Genomic DNA, 11511 nt, shown 5'->3' on the forward strand with positions numbered 1-11511 from the left:
TTTTTTTTGGAAAATGTAATTTTGTTCTCCATGTCTGAATTGGTCAAAAGGAAAGGGCAGTCAGAAATCATTTCACTGTTTGTCAGGACAACGTTTATGGGTGGCTTCACGGATCTCTATGAATATTTTTTGTCTTAAAATAATACTTAAAAATGCTTGTACTTGTCTTCTGTTCTTGCATGCTGGGTCTCTTCACAGTTCTTTGGCCAACTACTGACTCTGGAAGGAAGCCAGAGCAGCTGCAAAGAGCATGCCACCTGTACATGGCCAGGCTCTACCTGGAGAGGTGCACTGGCTCTTGTGCAGGACAGAACCAGACCCACCCACAATCAAGAGCTTATACGGCCTTATATGGAAAGAGAACAGAATGTACGGCTATGCCGGATGATCCAACATGGAAAGGAAACTATAATTGTTACAGGATATATTCCTTTGTGGAGGTGTCCAACTCTCATGTCTGGTAAACATATGTCCACAGTTGATGTAACAATAGCACCACTAGGAAGCTTCCTCTTTCAGTTGTAACAGGATCAATCAATTTCTAAAAAGAGTCAGTCTGAAGGGAAGTGGAAAGTAGAATAGATTCATATCATTTTTATTGCTTAGACATTCATGTAATTTACTTCCTCGAGGAATTGTTCAATTTCCTTTAAGAGATACGTAATATTCTGATAGAATATAAATGGAATGATAAGTGTGCTTTGTGGCTTTCTTGGAAGACAAATTTAGAAACACATTCATTGTTATAAAAGAGAAACATCTTTTCATGACAAGCAAATACTGGATTTTGTGTCCTCTTCGTGCGCCTCTCCAAGCCAAACCAAACTCACTGCCATCGAGCTGATTCTGACTCAGAGAGACGCTGCGAGGCCCGGAAGACCTGCCCCTGCGGGCTTCCACGCCGCCAGTCTGTACTAGAGCAGGAAGCCTCATCTTCCTCCCACTGAGAAGCTGGTGGTTTCAAACTGCTGACTCTGTGCTTAGCAACCCAATGTGGGGCCCGCTGAGCCACAAGGATGCCTTTCACTGTGCCCACCACTGCCTTTATCAGCATATACAGCATGGCATCAAGCACCGTGGCCTGCTCAACAGACAAGACTGAAATGAAACAGACTCGAATCGTGAATGGAAAAGTCTCATGTTGGATGAATATTAATATTTCCAGACATTTTGGATGTTTGGTATGTTAGTATTGTTAGCATTATATTAAATGTATGTTGGATTGCCTCTGCATGTATGCTGGACGTATTTTAAAATTAATGTTATAAACATGATTGTTTACAAAATGTAGGGCATAATTCTGAACATAAATGATATATAATTAAAAAGTAACCTGATTGAATTCATTACACTAGTTGACTTATTGGAGTTCCCTCAGTAAGTGTGCTATCTGGGACAGAAGTTCCCATTGGTTTTTGACCAGGTTGTTTGTAACCTCTGAAGGAAAAATCAAACAAACAAACAGAGAAGGTGGGTGTCAGGGTTGTTCTATCCTCTCATCAAACTCATTCGATCTGTATGCTGAGCAAATAATCAGAGAAGCCAAATCAGATGAAGAAGAATGCAGCATCAGGATCGGAAGAAAGCTTATTACCAATCTGTGATATGCACATGACACAACCTGGCTTGTTCAAAGTCAGGAGGACTTGAACCATTTGGTGATGAAGATCAAGGACTACGTCATTCAGTATGGATTTCAATTCAATGTAAAAAAAAAAATCCAAGTCCCGATCAATAGGTAATATGATAACTGGACAAAGACTGACTGGTCAAGGATTCCATCTGACTTGGACCCACAATCAATGTGTACGAAAGCAGCAGTCAAGAGATCAAACTGCACACTGCCTTAAGTAAATCTGTGCACGGGACCTCTTGAAAGTATTGAAAAACAAGGATGTTACTTTGAGGACATTGTAGTGTGCCTGACGCAAGCCCTTGTATTTTCATGGCCTGATGCATGTGAAAGAACACTGAGGAAGCATCAATGCCATCGATGTTGTCAAATATTGAAAGCACCATGGACAAACATCTGTTTTGGAAGAGGTCAGGATGCATGTTAGAGGCAAGGATGCCATGACTTCGCCTCATTTACTTTGGACATGTTGTCAGGAGAGACAAGACTCTGGAAAAAGACATCATGCTTGTTAAAGCAGAGAGGCAGTGAACAAGAGGAAGTCCCTGAAAAAGATGGATGAACACAGTGGCTGCAACAATGGGCTCAAACAAAGGGACAACTGTCGCAGGACTGGATGGTGTTTTGCTCTGTTGTACATACGGTGGCTATGAGTCAGAATAGATTGATGGCACCTAACAACAACAACCACAACCACAATACCCCATGTTTGTAACATGACAAAGAACGCTGTGGCCTTCATGTTTGTAGTTGCTGGATTAGCAGATGTAGATATACAAGGTAGGTCTCTCAAATTGCAACAGTGACTGGTTATCTATTAATACAATCTAACCTTGCCCAATTACTACTCATGTTGGATTAACTTTGATTAATTGGTTTTTATTTGTTTTACCTCATAATCATGTTAGATTTCTGTATGTTCATTTGTGTATTTAAGATCATTTGGTACATGAAAGCCAAGATAGATAACCCTTTAGAAAGAGTAACAGGAGTAATGGTTACCTGAGGGTACAGGAAAAGGGGGGTGGGGGGGAAGAACAGGGAGCTGATAGCACTGTGACTGTGTAACCCTACTCAATTGGATCGAATAGCAGAATTGTATATGAATTGATATAATGGATTGTGTAAGATATGGCAACACCCTCCTCCCAAAACAACCTATTCTAGGGGGGTGGGAAGGGTTCCTGTGGGGTAGGGTGGGGAAGGGAAGGGCTAAAGGGGAGCTGATATCAAAGAGTTCAAGAAGAAAGAACATTTTTTGAAACTGATGTGGTTTGCCAAGAAAGGAAGCTTTAATTACACAGACGGGACCATAGGAGAAAAGTGTCAATGAAGATGGTGAATATGGTAAGGGTCTCATAAGCTTAAACAATCTTGAGCCTACATGTTCTGGTGATCCTGCTTCAACTGTACTTCTGGCCAGCACCTTCTCATGCACTGGAGCTGGTATTAATTTTCACGTTCTATCAATTCTCTTCCACAACCATGCTTGTTTTTTCCCCAAGTCCCATGTACTTGGCATCTATGGGTCTTTGCTTTGGATAACTGGTGTCTCTGTTCTGTCGGTGGCCTAAGCACTTAGTTTCCTTCCTTATGGAGCATGCCATCCCTATGAGTTGCTGTTACGTCAGCTCTGCCTCATGTATACATATATACATTGTGTATGTATATATATGTATATATACATATACAACCTTATGTACAAACAGAACCAATTCTTGCTCCGTTCTATGCCATCGTCGCGATCATTGACATGTTTGAATCTGCTGTGGCTATTGTAAGAGGGAGTAACCCCCTCAAGCCCCCCAGAATTTCACTGGGTGGAATGGAGCTTTCATAGTACACATATCCCCACTAGAAGAGCATCAAGCAACTTGCTCTGGGTTAGTGCATCCAGTGGCATCACCTGGGAAGGTTCATTCAGGTCAGTGAATTTTTTCATAAAAGCAGTTTTGCTCAAACCTCGTTTTTTTTGTGTGTGAAGGTCGATTTAAGAGAACAGAGTGTGGCTGTGGAATTTTGTATCCTGCTTGGGGAGAAATACCTTAGAAAATGTGATGTTGAACACAGCTTACCAGGGCAGTGCTATAAGAAAAATTCAAGTGGCTTTCTCATTTCAAACAAGGTGAAATGTCAATTGATGACAAACCTTGTTCTGGACGTCCATGAACTTCTTGAATAGATGAAAATGTTGACTTGTTTGGAGTTCATTCCACCAGGTCACTGTTAATCAAGCTTTCTATTTAGAGGTTCTGAAAAGATTGTGTAGCAGTGTGAGACAAAAAAGGCCTGATTTGTGGCAGATGGGGGACTGATTGTGCCACTACGACAATGCATCTGCTCACAGCCATCTCAGTGTGCCAGTTTTGGGCCAAACACAGCATGCCTCTCTTGTCCCACACACCTTATTCACCTGGCTTTTCTTGGTGCAACTTCTTTTTGTTTCCACAAATGCAGAGGGACATGAATGGACAGTGATTTAATGACATAAAAGAGGTGAAAGATAAAATGAGGGAGATGCTGACAGCCATCCAAACAGATGAATGTGAAAAATGTTTCCAAGAATGGAATTGCAGATTTGACAAATGTATTAAGTGTAATGGAGAGTGCTTTGAAGGTGATGAGGTTGTTTTGTAAAAAAAATTTAAATACATAGCTTTGGGGGAAAAATTCCATTTTTTGGGTATCCCCTCGTATAGTACCTTCCAGCCTACTGGGCTTCTTTTCCAACAGAGTATCAAATACCAGTGTGTTGGTATTTGAAACACCAGCGGCATTGCTTCCACCATCAGAGCAACACACAGGACATCACAAGATGACAAACTGACAGAAATAGCAAGTCTCTTTAAAAGATGGGGCTAGAAGGGCATGTTTGAGTCAGTCAAGGTGATCTCAGAGTTGATAATAGAGCCCATTGGGCAAGTTGTGGAAATATAGGGGTCTCCAGAGTGTGTCTTGTAAACAAGGAATTAGAAAAGAAATCAAACCAGGAAGAAGGCAGGGTGGGAGAAAGAAAGAGAAACAAAATCCACAGATGCTCACGTGTCTCCAGCAAGATTGGTTCTGGTAAGGAAATAATGCATTAAGAAGAAACCCGTGCCAGGGCTGAGATAATATATTCAGAGACAAATAAGCAAAATAAACCAAGGCCGGTTCAGCTTGACTGAGGTGACAGAAAGCCTCCAATGATAGGATGCAGTAGCTGGAGGTCAACTGGAGGAGGGCAGCAGGAAATTGCTCAAAGACTGATGTATAAACACTTTCCAAAAAGCAAGTCTTGAATAACAATGAAGAAAGTAGATGGGTCTCTATGGCAGAAACAGCGCCTCCAGGGGACAGAGGAACACAGAACTCTGTCAAAGTGTGAAAGACGGAGTCACTCGGCTCTGACAACAGTCCTGATGATACTCATACATTTGTCTGTTAATTCATTCGACAGATATTTATTGAACACCTTCCCTGTGCTAGTTACTAGGCCGTGGCAAGCAGTTCTTGGGCAGGCGAGACATGGTACCTGACCTCAAGGATCTTAGTAACAAGCAGGCAATTAGAACTATATTAAATGTTACAGAATATTTAGGAGTCCTGGTGGCGTAGTGGTTACGTGTTGGGCTGCAATCCGCAAGGTCAGCAGTTTGAAACCACCGGCTCTTCTGCAGGCGAAATACAGGGTTTTCTACTCCTGTAAACAGTCAGGCTCAGAAACCACAGGGCCAGTTCTACCCTGTCCTATAGGGTCGCTATGAGTAGGCATACTCATATACTACAGACAAGCCTCTGCTGATGGATGGGGGTGGCTACACATGAGGTGCATCGGTCAAGATTTCCCATATGGAAGGTGAGAGTTTACCACTAACTACCACGGCTTCATCGACAGTCTCATAAATTCAAACAACCACCAAACTGACTGCCATCCATGTCCAGAGCGAGGCAGGAGTACTTGCTGTCCTATGCAAGTTATGTGTACTCACAGCACCCACTGTACCCATCTCCCATATGTCGTGCTCTATCACCCTCATCCTGCCCCACCCACCACCCCCAACTGTGGTTCAGCAGCACCTACCACCACCCGACCTCCTGAGCTAGGAGCTCTAAGACTGGTGGTCTTTGCTCGGCCACTCCCGCTGGGCCCCATGGATAGGTGGGGCCAGCTTCTCTGCCCGGTCACCAGTGTTGGGACCTCTGGAATGGCAGTGTCTGCTCTTATGTCCCAGCTGCTTGCAATGAGGTCGACAGGCCGGCAGCATCTTTTGCTCTGCCCAGCAGCTGGCACTGGGAGATAAGGCCCAAAGGCATAGGTGTCAGCCTATGGTGTCAGCCACCAGGGTCAGAGGCCCATGCTCCAATAACCTGTGCTGGGGTCAGAGGAATAGTAATACACCTTCTCCAATGTCACATTCAACTGGACAGGGGCATATTCTCTTACCAGGCATGTGAAGGCTGGCCTGTACCCCTTGCCTCATACCTCACTCCCAGCCCCCTGGAATTATAGATGTATGCCTGCTCTGACCACGCTTGCACAGCTCTGCCTACTTGGGACCTTTGGTGCAGGTTACCATACTATCCACCCTGTGATCAACAGGCATCCTCACCCCATCTACGTGGCAACTATCAATATGTATATCAAATATCTACTCAGGGACTAGTGAGAATGCTTCCTACACCCATGCCCAAGTGACCAGAGACAGATACATCACCTTTCCGTGACACCAGCTATGCCCTCCGCCACATTGCAAGGCCAGAAGAAACCCATGCTGTCACATCCAGTTGCTCCCGATGCTAGAGACAGATGGTGAAGCAACTGGGCTATATTTGGTGCCAGCCCCCACCCCCAAATGCCTGAATTAGAATGGTAAATGTGATTCCTGTGCCTATGTTATGACTTCTTCAGGAATGCCACTTCTTTGAGTAGTGTTTCTTTTTCACTATGGTACCCCAGTTCCTTTTTTCATGCACTTCTGGCCATTTGTACACCTTTGGAGATGGGTCTATTAGATCCCTGGCCTGTTTATTAATAGGGCCAGTTCTCTTTTTATTGTTGAGTTGTAGGAATTCTTCATAAATGCTTGCTGCAAGTTCCTTGTTGGATACATGATTTGTAAAATGGTTTCTCCCATTCTGTAGGGTTTTTAAGCTTTTCACTTTTTTGATGGTGTCCTTTAAAGGAAAAGTTTTAAATTTTTGCTCAAGTCCAATTATCTGTTATTTTCTTCGATCACTGTGCTACAGTTTGTGTCTAAGCAACTATTTTCTAACCTCAGATTTACTCCTAGAATCTTCATCTAAGAGTTTTATTGTTTCAGTTGTTACACTTAGGTCCACTTTGAGTTAATTTTAGTCTACGATTTAAGAAAAAGGATCAACCAACTTTATTCTTTTGCATGTGGATGTCCAGTGGATCCAGACTTATTTGGTAAAAAAAAACTTGTCTTCACCATTGAATGATCTTGGACCGCTTGTCAAAACCAACTGTCCATAGGTGAATGAGTTTATTTTTGGATTCTCAGTTCAATTCCATTGACACATATGTCTATGGTCTTTTTATGCCTGTTTGCATTGTTAGCATGACATAATACTCTCTGGTGGATACTCTTCATCTGGTCCAGCTGACCCTTGAATTTCCTTGGCAGCTTCAACATTGATACTTCCTACTTCTTCCGATATATCATGTAAGCCAACTCTGCATTTGAAGCAGGTTAGTTTTCTAGGAAGCTACTCTTCTGGGACGTATTTTACTCTGGATTAGTTCCAGTATCCTGTATATCTACGTACGACTTCCAATTTCCTGCACTTGTTTTACTGTCAGAAAGCTTCAGAAAGAATCATGCGAAGTAATATTTCTGAATCCTTGGGTAGCTTAAAGCGCTTCAATTTGAGCCAGATTTGTTCATGAGAGGTCATACGCCAGTAGGATACCATTCTTGCTTGTTTGATTATTGGTGACCTATTTCTCTTTCCTTGAAACTTGACATCTTATCTTTACCTTGTGTTATGAAATTCCATGAGCTGCATCCTTTCCATTCATTTGTTTAGCGCCGGGCATGTCATTACAGGTGAAAGAGTTATATCTTTTTTTACACTGAAAATTTTCCTCGATAATTTCTTCCTTTATGTTTTCTATGCTCCCTCTCTCTGGAACTCCAATAACAGACACAGGGATTTTTATGAGATATTCTTCTGTCTCACTTGTAGTGAATGTTTTAGTTGGAGAACATGTATGTTTGTATGTGTATTGCATGAATGTAAATATGCATGTACTTTATTTTAGATAGAAATGAGTGAGAGAGAGAGAGAGAGAACTTTGAAGGTGCTATGTGGATTTTATTGAATATGGAGGAAGTTCCATAAACCAAGGCTGGAAAAAGCAAGGAAGTGGGTTCTCCCTTAGGGCCTCCAGCAAGAATGCTTTGAGTCCTGTTAGACTCACTTAGGACGTCTCACTTCCAAAAGTCTATGATAATAAGTGCATCCTTTCAAGTCACTCAGGTTGTGGTGATTTCTCACAGCAGCAACAAGATAAGAATACAGGTGACGAGGCTGGAGAAACAGAAGCTGGAGGATGCAGTGGTTTGAGCCCTATGTGAAGGAGCTGGCTTTTCTTCTGAGGCACACAATGAAAAGATGCAAGAGTTTGCAAAGATCAGAAAGACTGTCCTGGCTACAGTGAAGAGGGTGGATGTGAGGGGATGAGGCCTCCTCATGGAACGGCTGCTGTGGATTCTGCTTACAGCCCAAACTCATTCTTTCTCTCTCTGGCATCTGACCCTCTCGCGTTGCCTCAATAATGGCCTGACCTCTGTGTGGTTAGCAAATGCCAAGGATTTGGGTGAGTTAGCCTCGAATCAGGAAAAGAATCTGGCACACTCAAAGACTGAAGGTGAAAGGGCATGGGGCTGGCATCACTTTGACACCATTTCTCACCTTTATTTTCCACATCCTTCAGTGGATCCACCCCTGGAGACAAGATAAAAAACATGGGAGTGGCCGGTCCCGATTCTTCAAATGAGGTTGCAAAGTCAAGAGCACGTCCTGCCACGTATTTGCTTCCTAGTTTCTCCTCAACAAAATCCCTGCCAGGAAAAAAAGACATTCGTGAATGTATATTTACATGCACACCAGTTAAAAAAGCCAAAACAAAAAAACCTTGAAAAATATAGGTCCATAATCATCAACATCCAGGGAAGAAACTGTCAAGCAAGCAAAGTATTGTGCTGGGCACATCTGCTGCAAAAGACTTCTTTAAAATTTCAATAAGCAGAGATGTCACTTTGATGACTACGGTGCATCTGACCTAAGCCATGGTCTTTCAGTGGCTTCATAGGAATGAGAAAGCTAGACTAGGAAAAAGGAAGCCAAGAGAAGAATCAGTGCATGTGAACTGTGGTGCTGATGGAGGGAACGGAATATGTGGACTGTACAAGTAATAACCAAATTGACCTTCGAAGAAATACAGCCAGACTCTTTCTTAGAATCGAAGATGGCAATACTTTGACCTCCTTACTTTGGATGCATTATTAAAAGAGATCAAACATTATAAAATGACACCATGCTTGGTAAATCAGAGGATCCCCCAAATCAATGGAAACGGTCAATGAGATGGTGGATTGACCCAAAAGCTGAAACAGTGGACTTCAGTATATCTACAATCATGAAGGTATCACGGGACTGGGAAATGCTTCATGCTGTTACACATAAGGTCACCATGAACTGGAGCTCACTTGATAACATCTAACAACAACCGTGACATAGAAATTAAAAGACTTGCTCAAGGTTACAGGATATATAATCTAGACCAGTGGTTCTTAACCTTCCTTATGCCGTGACCCTTTCATACAGTTCCTCATGTTGTGGTGACTCCCAACCATAAAATTATTTTCGTTGCTACTTCATAACTGTCATTTTGCTACTGCTATGAATCGTAATGTAAATATCTGATATGCAGGATGTATTTTCATTATTACAAATTGAACATAATTAAACATAATTAAAGTATAGTGATTAATCACAAAACAATATGTAATTATCCATGGTGAAATATTTATGTGTTTTCTGATGGTCTTAGGCGACCCCTGTGAAAGGGTCATTCGACTCCCAAAGGGGTTGCGACCCACAGGTTGAGAACCGCTGATCTAGACCACGCTGAAAGTCATTACTTATTGATGAAGTCAACAGGTACACTCATCCATCAAAACCATCTCCCACCCTCTCTGTGCTGCCTGGTGGTCCGTCACATCGTCCTTTGCTGATCACGAGACTTTCAGAACTCAGACAGCTGAATTCACTGTGCTTCATATCCTGGCTATCCTCTATCGCTGCCTAATATCTAAGGCTCCCCAGTAATCTAAGGGTATTCGCTCTTGGTCCCTCATTCTCTGTATTTCCTCTCAGCTCATTCCATTTACCAATGTTCGTGTCCAAGGTGTGTCATTGTATGCTAAACAAAACTCAACATGCTAAACAGCGGCAAACACTTCACTGAACATCTGAAGCAACTCTTGGGCTTCATTGAAATAGCCACTCTTTCCAGGACACCATTTTCTCTGTAGCCTTCTCAACTGGGCTTATTCTCCCACACGCCTACTCCCCACTTACTGTCTGTTTCACTATCAGACATTTTACATTGTTAACACCAGTAAAGAGTGAAATATCTTGCACAATGACACAGAGCTGCCAGAATGGATGCTGAGATGTAAGGTGAGAGTAACACGGAGCTAGCACTAGAAGATGAGCCTGGGAGGCTCGAAAGCATTCAAAACACACCGTGACTGCAGCAATGGGTCTAAATAGGAGCGTGATCATGAATATGGTGCAAGACCAGGGGACACACTGGTCTTTTTTAATGAGGTTTCCATTAATTGGAGTTGACTTGCTATAATAACAACATGACTTCTAATAATTTTCCTGCCAATAGCCCACTTCCACTGCCCAATGCTTCCTTCAGTACACCCACTTGGGATTACTCAAGCTCTGGATAAACTCAGTTCTGAATATACATCTGGGATGCTGGATGCTGCTGGAAAATAGCATCCAACAGAGAAGAGTGGTGCTCCTACAAATGCCAACTCTTTACAACGTTGGCGCTCAATGCTACTTGCAATGCTTTGGATTTCCCTAGTCAGCCTTCCACTTTTTCACAGATTCTATTTAAAACCTTTCCACTCTCCTCAGATCTTCACCTCTTCTACTTACTGTTTCACATAAACCCAACTGATCAACCTGCTTCCAACTTGTCAGAGAAGATAGAAGCCAACAGTCAAAATCCTTCTCATTTTTCTGCCATCCATCTAAAGTGAGGCTACAGCCATATTCATATTTCTTTCCCTTTTCCCTTTGGGCTGGAAAGTGAGGCTTTGCCCTGTTTCCTGAATCCCGTCATCCCCTAACACATTCGATGTTGCTAGTACTTGATTTCAATACTCATATCAATTAAATCATGTTAGAAATTGAATTGTGCCCCTCTCCAGTATATTTGTTGAAATCCTAACCCCTCTGTTATGGATTGAATTATGCACCCTAAAAATATGAGTCCACTAGGGGAAAACATGATTCTCAGTATTATGTAATTATCCTTAATTTTGTAATCTGATGTTTTGTGATCCTGATTGTTGTGAATCCTAACTTCTGTGGTTTAGAGGTAGTTATGTGAATGAAGGTTTAGAGGTAGTTATGTGAATGAAGGCAGGTTTAGAAGTAGTTATGTGAATGAAGCATGATACTAATCTACATGATTAGGTTATATTTTGAGTCGATATGTTTTGGGATAAAAAAGAGATTAAACATGTGATCAAAGATCATAGGGACCTCAGTGTCATCAAAGAAAAAAGACAACAGCTGAGAGCAGAGTGTGTCCTTTCAGCACAAACTGCCCCCCCCCCCCC

The 11511-nt window shown here is 42.3% G+C and overlaps 1 protein-coding gene across 1 annotated transcript in view; it reads right to left on the minus strand.

Moving 5' to 3' along the window:
• Positions 1 to 11511, minus strand: part of DNAH9 (dynein axonemal heavy chain 9) — a 397093-nt gene that overhangs the window by 73050 nt on the left and 312532 nt on the right. Inside the window, exon 59 of the mRNA XM_045293291.1 lies at positions 8555 to 8703. Coding sequence (XP_045149226.1) covers positions 8555 to 8703 — 149 coding nt within the window. The remainder of the gene's footprint in view (positions 1 to 8554; positions 8704 to 11511) is intronic.

This window comes from Echinops telfairi, unplaced genomic scaffold, assembly GCF_000313985.2.
Source record: "Echinops telfairi isolate 266 unplaced genomic scaffold, ASM31398v2 ScPeMD7_2010;HRSCAF=2546, whole genome shotgun sequence".
NCBI classification, from domain to species: Eukaryota; Metazoa; Chordata; class Mammalia; order Afrosoricida; family Tenrecidae; genus Echinops; species Echinops telfairi.